We start from the raw sequence: 19869 nt of genomic DNA, 5'->3' as shown, positions 1-19869 counted from the left end.
TTATATTAGATTTATTAAGTCATAACGTAATAAATATGATAAAACATGTAGATACAGTCTGAAGCTCAACAGGTGGTTTAACAACATACAAATACTTTTTACTTTACAGGTGTGACAATAAATAATGTTGAGTTATTAGAGTTATTGATTCGTTATGAACTAAATAAACAAAAATGAAACAGCTGAGAATAAACACTTAAATAATACAAATTTAAATAATAAAAATAAAAATGACTAAGTTTGTTCGTCGACTCAGAAACAGACCCATAAAAACATGTTTTGATTTAAAAAGAACATTAAATATGGTTTCACATTTCGTTTCAGTGTTCTTGTCCTATGGAGGCCTAAAGCTGTAGAAATCATACATGAATAAATACTTAATGGCAGGCTAATTTAAAAAATGAATAAATATCCTCAGAAATAGAAAAATAAACAAAGAAAATGTATTAAATAATTTACTTTTTTTATTAATCTATTTTCATATTTAATTTTCCAATTTATTCGTTTCTGTTTACATTTATTTATTGATTAATTCCCTTATCTATTGATATTTACATGTAATATATGTAAATGAGGGGGCTCAACCCACTTAAATTATTGTCGAATTAACCTGCACATTTATTAATAACTGAGGCTTTTATTTCTTTATTTCTCATAACAGCAGCTTTAGTCCTTCAGTTCATATTTTAATGTTTTATTACAGAAACAAATAAAGATAAATTAATGAACAGTGACATCATGTTGAGTAGATGAAGTAATAATGATAATAATAATAATAATAATAATAATAAAAACAATAAGAAGAAGATCAGCTGCTCCTCTCTGAGTCTCTGCAGGATGACAAAACCTGAGACAGAAAAATAAAATAGGTTTTTATTTATTGTTATTATTCTTATTTATTCCCGTCAGCTGACTCACCTGAGTCCACTTCCTGTTCACGCTCAGCATGGGCGTGACCAAGATGCAGGAGAACAGCCTATCAGAGAGCAGCTCCTTGTTGGGGAGGCGGGACAGGAACTGAGCTGGAGGAGGAGAAAGAAGAGGAAGAGGAGGAGGAGGAAGAGGAAGAGGAAGGAGGAGGAGGAAGAGGGAGGAAGAAGAGGAAGAGGGAGGAGGAGGAGAGAGGAAGAAGAGGGGGAGGAAGAGGGGGAGGAAGAGGAGGAGGGAGGATGAGGAGGAGGAAGAGGAGGAGGAGAGAGATAGAAGAAGAGGAGGAAGAGGACAGGTTCAGGTTAAAGCTGGATGGCTGCAGGTGTTTCCTGATCTCAGGTGAGGCGATGACTCACCGATGCTGATCAGGTCCATGTGTAGCAGGACATCCTGGTGGAGCCTCAGGATCCCTAAAGCGGTCCTGAACAGGAACTCCTCCCCGTCCCGGAAGAAGACGTCCCAAACTCTGCAGGCCACGTCCAGGGGGAGGGGCTTCATGTAGAGGGACAGGATCCTGGAGAGCGGGGGCAGGGTTTAGAAGATCTTTGTGCTAAGCTACGCTAGCAGTTTACCTGGACTCTACCTGAGGTGTGACTCACCAGTCCATGAGGTAGAGGTCTGGAGTCACACCTGAAGACTGGAAGTAAAGGAAGAGACGAGGAAGAGTCTCCTGGAAGAACACCTGGAAGGTCCCGAAATACCTGAGCATCTAAAGAAAGAGAGAGACAGAGAGAGAGAGACAGAGACAGATATTTTATTTTTTTTGATTTTTAGAAAACCTTTATTTTCTTTGAACATGTTTCTTTATCAGTTAAAACAGTTAACCAAATAAAGTCCAACAAACCTAAATGTGTCTTTGATTGTCTTTAGACTGTGATATCTTATCCTCACTGAGCTCCATCTTTGTCCAGTTCTTTGTTCACTTTGTGAACTATTTTCTTCAGTCTGAAGCCTTCCTGCTTCGTGAGACCTCCTCTGTCCTTGCTTCTCATGTGAGATCTGGCAGAGCTGGAGAGCTTCTCTTTGTCAGAGAGGTAGTCCTCCACTTTGGCTCCTCTCACATTCTTACTCCTCTTCAGAAAGTCCTTTATCTTCTCCATGCTGTAGTCTCCAGAGTTCCTACAGCTGCCAGCACCGTGTTTAGAGGGCTCACTGTCAGCAGCAGCGTCCTCCTCCTGACTGGACTCAGAGTCCTCCTCCCAACTTGACTCAGAGTCCTCTTCCAGACTGGACTCACACTCTGCCGCTCCTTCACTTTCCTTCGTTGCCACTTTCTTCGCCTGTGAGCTTCCGCTGTCCCCTCTCCGTTTCCTCTTCAGCTGAGGGGCTTTGAGCTGCTCCTCGTCTGCTTCCATGTCCACCTCCCTACCTGTCTCCACCTGTCCTCCAGTACTCTCCCTCACCTTCTGGACCTCACTTGCCCCGTCCTTTATCACCTCGTCCCCCACTTTCCCTCTCTTTTCTCACCTCCTGTACCCCACTTGTCCCCTCCTCCCTCACCTCCTGTAACCCGCTTGTCCCCTCCTCCCTCGTCTTTTGGACCCCATCTCGCCCGTCCTGTCCGTCTTGCTTGTCTCCTCTGCCCTCCTCAGTACCTGTCTGGTTCTGGTTCTTATGAGAGCTGTTTTTCTCAGGACACGTTCTACTCTGATGACCCACTTTTCCACAACTGAAACATTTAAAGACATCAGTTGTTGCATAAATTACGTAGTCGAAGTCATCCACCCTGATCCTGAACACTAGGTTGAGCCCCTGGCTCCCGTTGTTTGGGATCAAGAGCAGCTGTCTCCTGTGAGACACCACGTGCTTCAGGAGAGGAGACTTGCACACAGAGGACACCTTCTTCACCTTAGACACTATCCTCCCGTGTCTTGATAGTTCTCTGGTTATGTCTTCATCTCTGATGAACGGTGGGACGTTGGACACTGTTACCTTCACTGCCGGTGTGCAGAGAGGGTAAACGGGGAAGAAGTTATCGCCCACCTCGATTCCGTTGTCAATCACCACTTCCGCATTTCCGATTGTATCTAAAAAGATGACCACGGCATTGTTAATTCGTGCAGCGGACTTCACGCTGCTGTGTCCGACAAGTTCACCCACTGCCAGGCCGCTTTCCTCCACTGAAACCGGGAAAGTCGGCGGGATCTTTATGCCGTGTTTCCTCGTGAGTTCGGTCATGTCCATGGTGGCGTTTAGCACGCCGACACGCGCTGATCGACTGCAACCACTCACAAAGACCCTAAAACCAGCTAAATGTTCACACAAACACCGTGAGATACACTATCACATCCAACGTTAACTAGTGACGAAAAAATCCCGGAAAAAATCAGTGTTAATCGCTCTCGAACACGCTCCGTCAACTCCACACTCCTTACGCTCAGAGACAGAGAGACAGAGACAGAGACAGACAGAGACAGACAGAGCGAGAGAGACAGAGACAGAGAGACAGACAGAGAGAGGTTTAAAGGTATCTTTATTTCTTATTAAATTCCGTTTACAGTTTATCAATAACTACAAGAAAACTAATTCATGCAACAACAAAAAACAACCGTAATATAAATACTAAAGAAAACACATAAATTGAGAACCAGAGCTTTGTCTCTGACTGAAACCAGAATGTCTTTCAGACTCCAAATGTTCATAGAGTTCAGTGTTCTTTGTCAGTCACAGGGGGTTTATACAGGGACCACCAGCAGCCCCTTGGGGAGGATTAACCTTTTGGAACCGTTCCCTTCATTTCTCTTCTTTAGCTTTCTGAGACTAGTCATGTGCTTCTTTAGACGGAAACGTTTCTTTTCATCTAAATCCTCTATATCAATCACTTTCTGTATGCCGAAACACTTCTAATAAACTTGTCTGCGTCTGGAAAATACTCTAAAATGTCTACAGATTTTCCAAACATTTGTGCGTCATGGCAGGGGTGGATAACTTCATTGAAGCTCCGTCCGAGGCATTGTTAGATCAATGTACAAAGGATCAGTTAATAAAGATAGCCGACTACTATAAAATAGATGTGGGTGCTAAAAGATTAAAAGAAAATGTTAAGGCTATTTTGAGTGCAAATTTGTACGACATGGACATTCTGACACTTCCAAAACCGTCACCTACGGCCATTAACCTAACTGGGGCTGCTGTTGTTAAGGAGTCGCTCCCTGACTTAACTTTAAACTTTGAACAACAGAAAGAAATGTTGATGTTAAGAATGCAGCTGGAGAAAGAACGGGATTTGGAATTGGAAAGAGTACGACAGCAAGCAGAGTTAGAGAAAGCGGTGGCATTGGAACAAATGCGACAGCAAACGGAAAGGGTTAAGTTGGATTTAGAAAGCGAGAGACTGAAGCTGATGGGGGAAGGTAAATTGGGTGATAATTCACGGAGTGAAGAGTCGGCCCGGCGTGATGATTCACATGAGATTTTGAATAATTTACATTTGGTGCCAAAGTTCAATGAGAGAGATGTTGAGACCTTTTTTATGATGTTTGAACGTGCTGCAGACATGAGGGACTGGTCAAATTCGGACCGCACAATATTACTGCAGTGTGTATTGACGGGGCGCGCTCAGGAAGCCTTCTCTTCGTTGACTACAGGTGACAGTTGCGATTATGTTAAGGCTGCGATTCTAAAGGCGTATGAATTGGTCCCTGAGGCTTACTGTCAGCGGTTTAGAAGTTGGAAAAGAGGGGACAGGTCGCATCTTGAGTTTGCCCGTGATTTGGGGACTCAATTTAACCGTTGGTATTCTGCGTCGGATGTCAAAGATTTTGATGATCTGTGTAACCTGATGGTGCTTGAACAGTTTAAAAACTCAGTCCCAGAGGTCATTGCTATGTACATCAGTGAGCAAAAGGTGAAGACTGCAGGTGAGGCTGCTGCGTTGGCAGATGATTATGTTTTAACCCACAGAAGTAGCGGCGGGGATCCACGCGCTTATGGCTTTGCTGGTAGGGAAAGTGGTCCTGCCCGGTATTTCTCTGGCCGTTCTGGTGGAAATTTTCATTCGGAACAGAGAGCTGACCGTGGTGTCCGTACCTCTGACGATAGTTGTCATTTCTGCCATGAAGTAGGGCACTGGAAAAGAGACTGCGCTTTGCGCAAGTCGCAGAACAGGTATAATGGCGCGCAGGTGAAACCAGCTGCTCTGGCTGCGCCAGTTTCCAAGTTGGTTATTGCGGACAATTTGAGTAATCTGACATCTCTCATGGAAAAGCCCGATTTGACTTCATTTTTGCCTTTTATCACAAAAGGACATGTGTCTCTGGTGGGTACTGACAGGAAGGTGCCGGTGACCATATTGCGTGACACTGGAGCATTTGATTCATTTATCCTGGCGTCTGCTCTGCCTTTTTCTGCGGAAACTGACACGGGTTTCTTTATACCGGTATTGGGTATGGGCATGTCTGTTTTTCAGGTGCCAATACATAAACTTGTGCTCCACTCGGATCTATTTGAAGGAGAAGTCGCAATGGGGGTACGCCCTGCTCTACCTATAGATGGTGTTATGCTGGTTCTGGGTAACGACGTGGCTGGGGCACGTGTCTGGCCTGATGATCCAGCTCAACCGGTACTTGTCCCGGTACCGCTGGGTAGTAAAGGCCCTGATGAGAATGAGAAGCGGTATCCAGATGTATTCCAGGCTTGCGCCGTGACGCGCGCCATGACTGCGGCCGGTCACGAGTGGGAAGCAGAGAGTGAGTTGGCGAGCGAGCAAAAAGCTGATTCCACGCTGAGTGAGCTGTTCCAGTCTGTTCTTCCAGAAAATCAGGCAGGCGGATACTTCATTCAAAACAAGGCGCTCCAGGCAGCCAGACAGTTCCTCCTCCAGCACGCCTCTGGACTCAACTCCCCTGGCAGCAACGAGGTCAAACAGAACGCTGTGCAGGTGCCTGTGTCCATGGCAATGATGAGTCCACAGATGATCACTCCTCAGCAGATGCAACAGATGCTGTCTCCCCCTCAGCTTCAGACCCTGCTGCAGCAACAGCAGGCTCTAATGCTACAGCAGTTACAAGAAGTATTACAAGAAGTATTACAAGAAGCAGCAGGAGCAGTTGCATCTCCAGCTTCTGAGTCAACAGCAGCAACAGCAACAGCAGCAGCAGGCCGGGAAGCAAGCGGCAAAAGAGTTAGGTAGTAAGCAGTTGGCCTTCCAGCAGCAGCTGATCCAGATGCAGCAGCTTCAGCAGCAGCACATCCTCAACCTCCAGAGACAAGGCCTGGTCCCACTGCAGCCCACCGCCGCCATGTAGTCCATGAGGATGCCCTGAAACAGGCCGAGGGCCTGGACTTGAGCACCAACAGCTCCAATTCTACCTCAGCCTTACCCAAAGCTGCCAGCGCTCACATCCCACTGCACAGCCTGATCAACGGACAGAGCCACACCCCAAAGAGAGACAGAGCCAGACTGTTTGAGTGGATATCCAGCTTCACCAAGGCAGACAGCGGAGATGACCATGTCCCCTATTACCCCAAAGGCGGCCAACCCCCCAGCAGCCATCATGAGGAGCATGCCGGCTCCCATCCTCTCTACGGCCATGGAGAGGGCAAGTGGCCTGGCTGTGAAGCACTGTGTGAGGACATGGGACAGTTCATCAAGCACTTGAACAATGAGCACGCCCTAGATGACCGCAGCACTGCCCAGTGCCGAGTCCAGATGCAGGTGGTTCAGCAACTGGAGATTCAGCTGGCGAAAGAGAGCGAGCGACTCCAGGCCATGATGACCCACCTGCACATGCGCCCCTCAGAGCCAAAGCCTTTTAACCAACCTCTGAACCTGGCTTCCAGTGGCTCTCTGTTAAAGCGGGACATCGATATGTACCCAGAGGGTCTTCCTCACCCCCCCACCTCAGCTGCCACCCCCATCACCCCAATGCGCCAGAGTCCCTCAGTCATCAGCTCCTCCAGCCTGCACACACACTCCCACACACACGGTGTTTACACGCAAGTTTGCCTATTTCAGGAGGAACACAGCCACATGGAGGAATGCTGTGCGCCACAACCTGAGTCTGCACAAGTGTTTTGTTCGCGTTGAGAACGTTAAGGGGGCTGTGTGGACTGTGGATGAAGTTGAATACCAAAAGAGGAGACCACCAAAGATGACCGGAAGTCCCACTCTGGTGAAAAACATGATTTCAGGCCTAGGCTTTGGATCCCTAAACGCCAGCTACCAGATTGCTTCAAGGTACCAGTAGCTGAGATGGGAGATGACGAAGTAGCTGAAGGAATGACATGTGGGCATGGGTGATGTCCAGGGGCCTGTGAGGACCCTGTCTTTATGGGGGGGTGTGACGGCCCAGGGCCATCAGGAAGATTGGAGGCAGCTGGCCAACGCCTTCGCCCTACACCTGGTGTGCTACACGGGGTGTTTAGGGGGAGCAGTTACACCGTCTGGGAGGCTGCGAGAATGCTCTCCTGTTGTGCACTTTGAACTGTCCCGACGTTTTTCTAATAAAGGTGGTTTCTTTATTTAGCACCGTGCCTGAGTTTTCGTTACGTTTTGTTGTGGTTTAAGAGCCAGACCATAACACGCCGCTCGATATTAACTCTGCTACAAAATGCTCCTCTTTCAGAAACACCAGCACACCTCTGTTCATCCTGGAGGCATAGCACAGGTTAGCGTGTCCCACACGGTCTTCCACCGCCAGGAGAATCGCCTCTACCGGGACACACTGGTCGGGCTGAACACGAACGCCATGCTTCAAAGACATGGACGACGTCTCAGAGGACGCCATCCCCGACAAGAAACACGGTTCTCTGTCCGCCCAAAACACCAAAATACCCCGACAACAACCTCAAACCACCACAACTCAATCACACAGTGAACTATGGAGGGAGGTTGAAGAAAAGTTTGAGAAAAATCACCAAACATTTAGCGACGCTCTCCACACTGCCCACCAGAGACAGAGAGAGAGACAGAGACTTAAACTTTATTATAGTCGTCATTATACATTAGGTATATATAGATGAAATACGGGTGCGGGTTCAGGTTAGGTGGGTTGTTGTGTAGAGTAAGTCTAGATAAGTACCAGCTGGTGGTCTCCTCTGTAGAAAGCCAGCTGACAGGGTCTGTTGATCAGGTTTGAGAAGCTGATGAAGACTTGAACCTCGTCCATGTTCAGGATCAACATGGCAGCCATGGAAGACATACCCTGCACCTGAGAGAGAGACAGAGAGAGAGAGAGAGAGAGAGAGACAGGTGAGAGGGTGGTGGACTGGATCAGTCTGTGGGGGGACAGAGGAGGGTGTGTGTGTGTGTGTGTCTGTGTGTGAGACTCACATATCCCACATCAGGTCTGTAACAGGTGTAAGCTCCCAGAATGCTTTGCAACAGGTCGTGGTAAGGACCGCCCTACAAAATAAAAGTCATAATTTACTTCCTGTCTCTCCAGCCTAAAGGACATCAGGTGAAGGTTTCAGACCTTGTGGAAGACGCAGAGCGAAGACAAAGTCCTGGAGACTTCCTGAGAGATGAGCTCCAGACCGGAGGACACTCCGTCTGCAGGTAAACATGTCCAGGTGAGTCACAGGAGATCCATCAGTTTAAAGACTTCAACTAGCTTCTAGTTACCTTCAGTCTCACTGAGGCTCCTCCACTTCTCCTTCGCTCTGGACAGGAAGATCTCATACAGCTCTGAGGAAGAGGAGGAACGTTAGGAGGAAGGTTAGAAGGAAGGTTAGGAGGAAGGTTAGGAGGAAGAGGAGAATACCTGCTGTGATGTTCAGCTCGTTGCCCACGGCGAGGCTCCAGACTCTCCCTCTGACGCTGGGAGGTAAACCCCCCCACCACAGGTCCTGAGCCCGACGACTAGACCTCCTGACACAATGACATCATCACAGACTCTCTGACAACACCGCAGACTATCTGACATCACCTCAGACTCTCTGACATCACCTCAGACTCTCTGACATCACCGCAGACTCTCTGACAACACCGCAGACTCTCAGACATCACCGCAGACTCTCTGACATCACCGCAGACTCTCTGACATCACCTCAGACTCTCTGACATCATCACCTACATGGCGTCCCAGTTTGGCAGGATGTGCTGGTTCCAGACCAGCGAGGTGTTGGAGATCTCCTCCTCCTGTCTGAGCTGCTCCTCCTTCTGCTGCTGCCTCCTCTGAGCCTCCTTCAGCTCTGACGGGAGACAAACAGGAAGTGACTGAAAATAATTCACAACATATACTCTGTTAAGCTCCACTCGTGTGGGAGGTGCAGCAGGTTAAATCAAACACACCTCTCCTCTTAGCTCCGGCCACCATCTGCTCGTACTGCTGTCTGTGTCTCTGGGTCTCCTCTGCTGACTTGGCTGGAAGGTTCCTGCACACAGACACACTGTTAGGACACAAAATGGTCGCCAGTTTACAGACAGGAAGTGATTCAACGGATATGTAGAGATTCAGGAAGTAGTCATACGGCGGCCGGTCCTCCAGGATCAGCGCTGTGGTCGACAGCGGCTCGCACTCCACCTTTTTCTTGCTCTGCTGCCCCGCGGCATGATGGGTAGGAGAGCTGCAGGCTGCAATCTGCCGTGCCTCGAACTCCTGTGCACGACATCATAGCACAACACTGTAAACACTGTAAACACTATTGACACTAGTCAGTGTGGATAGTACGACTGTGTGTGTAGACAGTGTGTGTGTATTTTTATATTTTCTTGTCTAGCTTTTGTCTTTTATTTTGAAAAGACGTCTGATCTACCTGCTACAGGTGCTTCTTAAATATACTTTTATTTTGACATCAGTACCTGCTGGATGATCCGAGCCTGTTTGGAGGGACTCAGTTTGGGAGGAACTTTACCAAACAGCTTCCAACCAGGAATGTTTTGACTGACGGACCGCTGCTTCCTCCTGCTGCGCACGGGCGTGCGCGCACACACACGCACACACACACACACACACACACACACACACACACACACGAGGGGTTAACCCATTGGTTACAACAACAACAACAACACTGGTCTACAGATCAGAAAACGTTGTGTTGAGCTTCATAACACAGTCCTCTGGTATTGATCTAGTATTGATCTGGTGTTAATCTGGTGTTGATGTAATATTAATCTAGTATTGATCTGGTATTGATGTAATATTGATCTAGTATTGATCTGGTATTGATGTAATATTGATCTAGTATTGATCTGGTATTGATGTAATATTGATCTAGTATTGATCTGGTATTGATGTAATATTGATGTAATATTGATCTGGTATTGATGTAATATTGATCTAGTATTGATCTAGTATTGATCTGGTATTGATCTGGTATTGATCTGGTATTGATATAATATTGATCTAGTATTCATCAAGTATTGATGGATTATTGATCTAGTATTGATCTGGTATTGATGTAATATTGATGTAGTATTGATGTAATATTGATCAAGTATTGATGTAATATTGATCTAGTATTGATGTAATATTGATCTGGTATTGATGTAATATTGATCTAGTATTGATGTAATATTGATCTGGTATTGATGTAATATTGATCTAGTATTGATCTAGTATTGACCTAGTATTGATGTAATATTGATCTAGTATTGATGTAATATTGATCTGGTATTGATGTAATATTGATCTAGTATTGATCTGGTATTGATCTAGTATTGATGTAATATTGATCTGGTATTGATGTAATATTGATCTGGAATTGATCTGGTATTGATCTAGTGTTGATGTAGTATTGATCTAGTATTGATGTAATATTGATCTGGTATTGATGTAATATTGATCTAGTATTGATCTGGAATTGATCTGGTATTGATCTGGAATTGATCTGGTATTGATCTAGTGTTGATGTAGTATTGATCTAGTATTGATGTAATATTGATCTGGTATTGATGTAATATTGATCTAGTATTGATCTAGTATTGATCTAGTATTGATGTAATATTGATCTAGTATTGATGTAATATTGATCTAGTATTGATGTAATATTGATCTAGTATTGATGTAATATTGATCTGGTAGTGATGTAATATTGATCTAGTATTGATGTAATATTGATCTGGTATTGATGTAATATTGATCTAGCATTGATCTAGTATTGATGTAATATTGATCTAGTATTGATCTGGTATTAATCTGATATTGATGTAATATTGATCTAGTATTGATCTGGTATTCATGTAATATTGATCTGGTATTGATCTGGTATTGATGTAATATTGATCTGGTATTGATCTGGTATTGATGTAATATTGATCTAGTATTGATGTAATATTGATCTAGTATTGATCTGGTAATGATGTAATAGTGATATGGTATTGATGTAATATTGATCTGGTATTGATCTGGTATTGATGTAATATTAATCTAGTATTGATCTGGTATTGGTGTAATATTGATCTAGTATTGATCTAGTATTGATGTAATATTGATCTAGTATTGATCTGGTATTAATCTGATATTGATGTAATATTGATCTAGTATTGATCTGGTATTCATGTAATATTGATCTAGTATTGATGTAATATTGATCTAGTATTGATGTAATATTGATCTGGTATTGATGTAATATTGATCTAGTATTGATCTAGTATTGATGTCATATTGATCTAGTATTGATCTAGTATTGATGTCATATTGATCTGGAATTGATCTGGTATTGATGTAATATTGATCTAGTATTAATCTAGTATTGATGTAATATTGATCTAGTATTAATCTAGTATTGATGTAATATTGATCTAGTATTCATCTAGTATTGATGGATTATTGATCTAGTATTGATCTGGTATTGATGTAATATTGATGTAGTATTGATGTAATATTGATCAAGTATTGATGTAATATTGATCTAGTATTGATGTAATATTGATCTGGTATTGATGTAATATTGATCTAGTATTGATGTAATATTGATCTGGTATTGATGTAATATTGATCTAGTATTGACCTAGTATTGATGTAATATTGATCTAGTATTGATGTAATATTGATCTGGTATTGATGTAATATTGATCTAGTATTGATCTGGTATTGATCTAGTATTGATGTAATATTGATCTGGTATTGATGTAATATTGATCTGGAATTGATCTGGTATTGATCTAGTGTTGATGTAGTATTGATCTAGTATTGATGTAATATTGATCTGGTATTGATGTAATATTGATCTAGTATTGATCTGGAATTGATCTGGTATTGATCTGGAATTGATCTGGTATTGATCTAGTGTTGATGTAGTATTGATCTAGTATTGATGTAATATTGATCTGGTATTGATGTAATATTGATCTAGTATTGATCTGGAATTGATCTGGTATTGATCTGGTATTGTTGTAATATTGATCTGGTATTGATGTAATATTGATCTGGTATTGATGTAATATTGATCTAGTATTGATGTAATATTGATCTAGTATTGATCTGGTAATGATGTAATAGTGATATGGTATTGATGTGATATTGATCTCGTATTGATCTGGTGTTAATCTGGTGTTGATGTAATATTAATCTAGTATTGATGGAATATTGATCTGGTATTAATCTGGTACTGATGTGATATTGATCTGGTATTGATCTGGTATTGATGTAATATTGATCTAGTATTGATGTAATATTGATCTAGTATTGATCTAGTATTGATGTAATATTGATCTGGTATTGATGTAATATTGATCTGGTATTGATGTAATATTGATCTAGTATTGATGTAATATTGATCTGGTATTGATGTAATATTGATCTAGTATTGATCTAGTATTGATGTAATATGGATCTAGTATTGATGTAATATTGATCTAGTATTGATGTAATATTGATCTAGTATTGATGTAATATTGATCTAGTATTGATGTAATATTGATCTGGTAGTGATGTAATATTGATCTAGTATTGATGTAATATTGATCTGGTATTGATGTAATATTGATCTAGCATTGATCTAGTATTGATGTAATATTGATCTAGTATTGATCTGGTATTAATCTGATATTGATGTAATATTGATCTAGTATTGATCTGGTATTCATGTAATATTGATCTGGTATTGATGTAATATTGATCTAGTATTGATCTGGTATTGGTGTAATATTGATCTAGTATTGATCTAGTATTGATGTAATATTGATCTAGTATTGATCTGGTATTAATCTGATATTGATGTAATATTGATCTAGTATTGATGTAATATTGATCTGGTATTGATGTAATATTGATCTAGTATTGATCTAGTATTGATGTCATATTGATCTTGTATTGATCTAGTATTGATGTCATATTGATCTGGAATTGATCTGGTATTGATGTAATATTGATCTAGTATTAATCTAGTATTGATGTAATATTGATCTAGTATTAATCTAGTATTGATGTAATATTGATCTAGTATTGATGTAATATTGATCTGGTATTAATCTGGTATTGATGTAATATTGATCTGGTATTAATCTGGTATTGATGTAATATTGATCTGGTATTAATCTGGTAATGATGTAATATTGATCTAGTATTAATCTGGTATTGATGTAATATTGATCAGCCTTGTGTCTGAGTTACCTGCTAAAGTACTCAACGAGTCCTGGTCTCCTGGACTGGAGCTCAGACTCTGGACCTCTGTCGTCCTGCACCAGCTGATCCGGAACGCTCTGCCTGCGGCCGCACTCAAACGTGTTCCTGTAGCGAAGGGTGGGGGCGGGGAGCGGGGGCTCAGTGGTGAAGGCGTCATCATCAGAGCTCACCCCCAGTGTGTCTGAGTCAGAGTCTGAGGGGGGCGTCTCATCCGGGGGGGAGTCAGAAGTTATCCCACAGAGGTTATCCTTTGACGCCGACCAACTCTTCACTTCCACGTTTTGACTATCCCTGTCTGTTTGGGAGGCGTCGTCTGTCAGACTAGGCCCCGCCCCCTGACTGTCAGAGCAGCATCTGATTGGTCGTCTCAGGCCGTATTCTGACGCGGAGCAGGTACAGGTGAGGTCCAAACACTCGCCGTGTCCGGAACATGTGACCTGCTGACCCCAGGCGATGACATTGTCGCTTCTTTCCATTTCACTCCAACAGAGAACACCTTCAAACACACTTCCTGTCTATGAAGGACAAAGTATTTCAGAAAAAAATGTTAATCTCTTGACTTTTTAAAATTCTAATAATTTTAAAGTAAATGAATAATCATTAGCGGAGCTCAGTTGGTATTTTATTTTGAAGAATTGAGCCCCACAGCGTGTGTGTGAGTGAGCGTTAGTTTACATGTTAGTCTCGTCATCACTGCGTGAACGTTCACATGTAGACTAGAAGACTAGAAAGAAGCCATTTAACTACAAAACCATTAACGTTTCACTAGTTTACATGTTTTCTTCTTCATTTCTAGTGCCGGTGATTTTCATCTGGTTTTCAATCACTTTATTATTATCTTCTCGTTCAGGTGATATAAAAGGTTTTACTTTGAAGGTCAACCACGCTGGTTTCCGGTCTTGTTATATTACGTTTTATTTTGAAGGCCAGCCCCGCTGGTTTCTGTTCTTGTTATATTACATTTTATTTTGAAGACCGGCCCCACGGGTTTCCGGTCTTGTTATATTCCGTTTTATTTTGAAGGCCAGCCCCGCTGGTTTCCATTCTTGTTATATTACGTTTTATTTTGAAGGCTGGCCCCGCTGGTTTCCGGTCTTGTTGTCGGTAACTTATCCACTCACCTCTCTGGATCTTCTGTCAGCGCTGCTCGGCAGAAACAAAGCCGGCTGTGACGCCTCCTCCTCGGTGAAGAGACAGCGGAGTCCTCCGGAGCATCATACCGGGACACAGGGCCCTCAGGCCGGCAGAGGGACGCTCGTGTGGTCGGTCTGCGTGTCTCTCATCCTCCGCGGTGGCAGGTGAGCTCAGGGCGGAGCGGCGCCATGTTGAGGTCAGGTGACGTAGTGAAGGCTACGTCACAGCCTGACGTCAGACGGAATGATGAGGATCAACGTTGAATTCATTGTAAACGTTCTGATATATAAACAATAAATACATAAATTCTTCATCTTTTTATTTATTTTAATCCAGTCTGGTCTCTCTACACCATATATATCGTGAATGGATAATATATCATCTATCATATATGTGTATATATATACATATACGTATATATATATATATATATATATCATCCAGAAAGAAAAGACGGTGATAAGCAGAAATTCATAAAAACAAACAAAATTTAATTGATATTATTTTAGCGTATTTGTTGAGTTTTACTTGTAACAGTGAATATTTAATCAGAAGTGTCATGTGACCACTTTAAAGGCTCATTAAAGAACAAACTGGTTTGTAGATTGTATTTATTTATTTTCCAACAAATGAAAAATATAATCTACAACATTATAAAAAGCATTAATGTGCATATTTTACACATTTACAGACCATTTCAGCAACATAATTAGAACTAAGTAGTGGTTACAACCAATCAGAGAGCGGTGTTTCAGTAGGCGGGGCTTGTATCAGGTGACATCATTAGTTCCATTTTCAGTGGTTGAAACATCTGAAAGAACAAAGAGGCTCATGGGTAGTGTAGTATTTAAACTGACTGAGCTTCAGGACCAAAGGAAGCGTCAACATGTATGAGCTCTGATTGGTTGAACACCCCCCCCCCCCCCCCCATCATTAACATCTCCGAACCAGACTCCACTAAAGAAACGGCCCATTTCATCTCTGACGTTCACGCGTAGCCGCACTTGTGCAGCTTCAGGTTGCGCTGGTCCGAGTACCTCTTCCCACACTTGTCACAGATGAACTGCTTGCCTCCGGCGTGGACGTGTCTCTTGTGCGTCCTCAGGTGGCTTCCCTGGCTGAAGGTCTTCCCGCAGACGTCGCAGGCGTACGGTTTCTCTCCGGTGTGGACCCGCAGGTGCAGCTTCAGGCTGTTGGCGTTGTTGAACTTCTTGTCGCAGAAGCTGCAGCCGAACGGCCGCTCCGTGGAGTGTGTGCGTCCGTGAGAGATCAGGCTGCTCTGCTGGCTGAACGTCTTGCCGCACTCCCGGCAGCCGAAGGGGCGCTCGCCGGTGTGGATCCTCCGGTGGATCTTCAGGTTCACCGACTGGCGGAAGGTTTTCCCGCAGAGGTCACAGCCGAAGGGCCTCAGGCCGCTGTGGATCCTCTGGTGGTTCTTGAGGTTGACGGCGTGCCGGAAGGTTTTGGAGCATTGATCGCACTTGAAGGGCTTCTGACCGGTGTGGATGAGCTCGTGCGTCTTCAGCGTGACGGCGCGGGTGAAGCCTTTACCGCAGGCGGCGCACACGTAGATCTTGTTGCCGGTGTGCGTGTGCGCGTGGCGCTGCAGGTTCTGCCGCACGTTGAAGCGGTGGCCGCAGACGTCGCAGCCGTATGGTTTCTCCCCCGTGTGGACGACGGCGTGCGTCTTCAGCTGCGTCTGCTTAGAGAAACGCTTACCGCACTGCAGACACATGTGCGGCCTCTCGCCGCCGTGCGTCCTCTCGCCGCCGTGCGTCCTCTCGCCGCCGTGCGTCCTCTCGTGGCTCCTCAGACTCTGTCGCTGACGGAACGCTCGGCCACAGATGGAGCAGCAGAACGGTTTCTCTCCCGTGTGGACGCGCTGGTGAACCTTCAGGCTGCTCTGAGACGTGAACGATTTACCGCATGCCGTACAAGAGAAGTACTTCCAGGTCATGCTCTGAAGGACGAACTCTGGAGGGCCGGAGACCCTCTGCTGGAGGTCAGAGGTTACCGGCTCGGCGGCTTCAACTCGAGCTCCTGGAAGGAAAACACAAAGATGACAGTTAATTAATCAGAGACATATTCATGGGACGATTGATTTCCTGTTTCTAACTATGAGAGCAGCATTTTTTGATTAGGTATTGATCAGGTACTCACTCTCAGCGATGGCTCCCAGGTCGATGTTGCCATGTTCGTCTTTGATCGTCACCGCCGGGACAAACGGGTTCTCGGTTCCCTCGTTCTGCGGTTTGGTCTGCAGACACACAAATGAACAGACGTCACAGTCAGGTCAGTGAACGCACCGCTGGTGAACAGGTGAGTCAGCAGGAGTCAGTCTTACCTGAGTGGATCTGTGAGTGTCCGAGTGTTGGACCTCTGTGACGGACAAATCAGACGTTAGAACAGAGTTTGAAACATCCTGTTATGTATTTAGTATTTTTAGCTAGTTAGCTAGCATGCTAATTCCACCTTGATTTAATGCTACAGTTACAGAACATAAAAAACTCCAATGAAGAGCTGGACATCTACGTTACTTAGCTGATCGCTAATGCTAATGCTAATCACTAGCATGTTGAGGGTTTGGTAAATGAGCTGTTATTGTGATATAAACAGTTGTGTATTTCAGTGATAAGTGTAAGCTAGCGATTAGCATTAGCGATTGATGAGGTATTGATCAGGTACTCACTCTCAGCGATGGCTCCCAGGTCCATGTTACCGTGTTCGTCTTTACTGGTCACCAACAGGTTTTTTGTTCCCTCGTTCTTTGGTTTGGTCTGAAGTCACACAACGAACAGGGACGGGACGGTCAGTGAACGCACCACTGATGAGCAGGTCAGTCAACAGGTGAGTCTTACCTGAGTGGATCTGTGAGTGTCGGACATCTCCAGTCGGACTCCGTACGAGTGCTCCACCTCTGTGACGGACAGATCACAGGTATGGTTAGTATGACATCATCATGTGGGACCTTCCTGATTGGTTGGATTGTGGAGGCGTGGCCTGCGTACCAACACGTGTGTTGTTGAGGATGCTGGTCTGAGGTCTCCTGACCCCCCTCACAGACGGAGGCTCCACCAGCAGTCTGGCTTCATCCACCACATTCATGATCTTACCCAAAGCCTCATTACCCAGAACCTCCATGAGGGACGCAAACTGCACCTGACGGAGTCAACGGTCACAAGGACAACAACAACAACAACACCACTAGTCAGCTCAAAGACAACAACAGTCAGCTCAGAGACAACAACAGCACCAGTCAGCTCTTCATACAGCGATTTATTCATAAGGGACAACAACTGTTCACTATTTACAATGGGTCCAATCTTATTTCCTCCTGTCTGTCTGTCTGTCTGTCTGTCTGTCTGTCTCGAGTCTCACGTCTCTTACGTCTCTCGCGTCTTTTCCAGTTTCTTTGTGTTCATTAATATTAATCTTGTTTGTCTGTTGTGTTCAATCTGAACTTCACTGAAAATAAAACGAGTCAAACATTAAACATAATAATAAAACATAACCCTCAGCTGTAACAGAACCCCCTCCTCCTCCTCACCATCTTCTCCTGGCTGTGGGACTTCAGTCTGTTCCCCTGACGAGGCCCTTCTCCGCTCCGGACCACCTGGAGGACCACCTGGAGGTCACCAGGGTTAGGGTCTAACCCCTCTCCGTCCTCCTCCAGCTTCTGCAGCTCCGCCACCGCAGCGTGGACCAGCGCCTCCATGATGACGGACAGCTGTGTGTGCAGACCGGTGGAGGAGCTCATTCTGTCGGATAGCAGATGCTAACCGATGCTAACTGTTTAGCAGCATCAGCTGAGCTCGGTTGTTTCTGGTTTGTTTTTACATTGAATCCAAAAAGCGACGCTTTAGGAGAAATAAGTCCGACATTAAAGTTAGTTCACTAACAACAGACCGGAGGAGACGTGAAGACACCGGAAGTGTTTCTCTTCTTCTTCTTCTTCGTGTACATTATGGTAGTGTCACGAACTTCCGGCTAGGTTCTTCTTCGTTGGTGTTTATTCGCCATCTACTGGACTGGAGATGTTCCTGCTATGTTCATGTTTTTAAGAGCTTTTGAATGCAACTTATTCAATAATACTCAAGTACTCTGATCTGTTACTGCAGTAAAAGTACTGTGTGTACCTCAGTGTGGAAATATTCTGTTACAAGTTAAAAGTAAAAATCCTTCATTCAAAGTATTACTAAAGTAAAAGTATCAGCATCAAAATGTACTTAAAGTACTAATTGATATATTATAATAAGTCCTGCTCTAAAAGGAGAGCATGCTACTTCACTTAACTGTAGAGCGACTGTGGCCAAGTGGAGAGCAGGGCCGTCCTTCAATCAGAGTCGGGGGTTCGATCCCCGGCTCTGCTAGTCGCATGTCGATGTGTCCTTGAGCAAGACACTTAACCCCTAAATGGCTCCCGTAGCTGAGCCTCCGGTGTGGTTGTTTGGATAAAAGCGTCTGTTGAATGACTGTAATGTGACGAGTCACAGAGCAAACACTCCACCAGTGGAGACGCATTATTCTCAGGTTCATACACATTTTGACAAAAACTTATTTTATATTAATATTATCAAGATTTCACTAACTAACCATCAAAGAGACAGAACCACCACAAAGAGACAGAACCACCACAAAGAGACAGAACCACCACAAACATCATTATATTTTGATACTTTATGAGTCATAATAAGATGCTTTATTGTTATAAATCATAATGAATATGTATAAGTGATATCATTATAAAGTACTATAAGGAGATTATAACACAAGAATGTTCTTAAAGTATAAGTCCAGTAAAGTCCAGTAGAGGTCACCACCGCACCACAGAAGAAGAGTGTCTCATCTTCTTGATCATCATAAAACATGTGAACCCGTGGAGAGAAAAGAGGTTTGAGACCTGAAGGTGCATTCAGTCTTTCTCTGTAAAATCAGCAGCAGAGGCTATCGTTTGTGTCTCAACTCGTTTCTTCCTCTGACTCCGACTTCTGCTTCAACAGCAGGAAGAGTCCTTATAAGGGCGTGATGACCTCAGGGCGGTGGGCGGAGCCAAGCTATTATAAAAGCAGCTGTGGTTCTTCTCTCAGCCTTAATCCCATAATGACTGACTCTGATAGCAGGATGCTGCTGCAGCCTCTCTGGATCTTCCTCCTGGGACACTCGTCCCTCATGCACTCACCTGTCTTCCCCGTCCTCTTTTCCCTGTCTGTCTACCTGTCTTGCTGCACACCCTTCCTGCTGCTGGACCTGCTGTCCTCCAGGTGGGCCCTGGTGCACAGGTACAAGCTGCAAC

At 44.2% G+C, this 19869-nt stretch overlaps 3 protein-coding genes across 3 annotated transcripts in view; 1 reads left to right on the top strand and 2 right to left on the bottom strand.

Annotated features, from left to right (window-relative positions):
* Positions 1-52: 52 nt before the first annotated feature.
* On the bottom strand, positions 53-14780 carry LOC142933969 (TBC1 domain family member 12-like). The gene is given in 15 exon segments (XM_076078301.1): positions 53-885; positions 888-1022; positions 1287-1444; positions 1530-1639; positions 7953-8081; positions 8204-8275; positions 8346-8422; positions 8495-8557; positions 8634-8740; positions 8946-9063; positions 9164-9246; positions 9343-9470; positions 9674-9779; positions 13431-13957; positions 14564-14780. Coding segments are annotated over 14 exon segments (1851 nt in total). The 5' UTR covers positions 13919-13957; positions 14564-14780; the 3' UTR covers positions 53-808.
* Positions 14781-15170: 390 nt separating this feature from the next.
* Positions 15171-18526, bottom strand: LOC142933998 (uncharacterized). The gene is made up of 7 exons (XM_076078338.1): positions 18124-18526; positions 17585-17735; positions 17435-17493; positions 17266-17353; positions 16921-16955; positions 16737-16833; positions 15171-16616 (listed from the first exon to the last, which is right to left on the bottom strand). Exons 1-7 carry the CDS (start codon positions 18331-18333, stop codon positions 15565-15567), a joined length of 1692 nt encoding a protein of 563 aa, XP_075934453.1. The 5' UTR covers positions 18334-18526; the 3' UTR covers positions 15171-15564.
* A 1161-nt stretch (positions 18527-19687) lies between these two features.
* Positions 19688-19869, top strand: part of ch25h (cholesterol 25-hydroxylase) — a 1570-nt gene continuing 1388 nt past the window's right edge. The window contains exon 1 of the mRNA XM_076078349.1: positions 19688-19869. This exon is cut by the window's right edge and continues 251 nt beyond it. Within this exon, the coding sequence (XP_075934464.1) occupies positions 19698-19869 (172 nt within the window). The 5' untranslated portion in view covers positions 19688-19697.

The sequence above is a fragment of the Anarhichas minor genome, unplaced genomic scaffold (assembly GCF_050575085.1).
Source record: "Anarhichas minor isolate MPS153535 unplaced genomic scaffold, ASM5057508v1 ptg000065l, whole genome shotgun sequence".
NCBI classification, from domain to species: Eukaryota; Metazoa; Chordata; class Actinopteri; order Perciformes; family Anarhichadidae; genus Anarhichas; species Anarhichas minor.
Note: the sequence above shows the minus strand (reverse complement) of the source record. Positions and strands in the feature narration are given on the sequence as shown.

Excerpts from the sequence above, each read along its gene's own strand:
- LOC142933998 (XM_076078338.1), bottom strand. The coding sequence starts at position 18,333 with ATGAGCTCCTCCACCGGTCTGCACACACAGCTGTCCGTCATCATGGAG. Across the intron at positions 17,494-17,584 it reads CCTCAACAACACACGTGTTG|AGGTGGAGCACTCGTACGGA; the intron begins GTACGCAGGCCA and ends TGTCCGTCACAG. Across the intron at positions 16,834-16,920 it reads ACACTCACAGATCCACTCAG|ACCAAACCGCAGAACGAGGG; the intron begins GTAAGACTGACT and ends GTGTGTCTGCAG.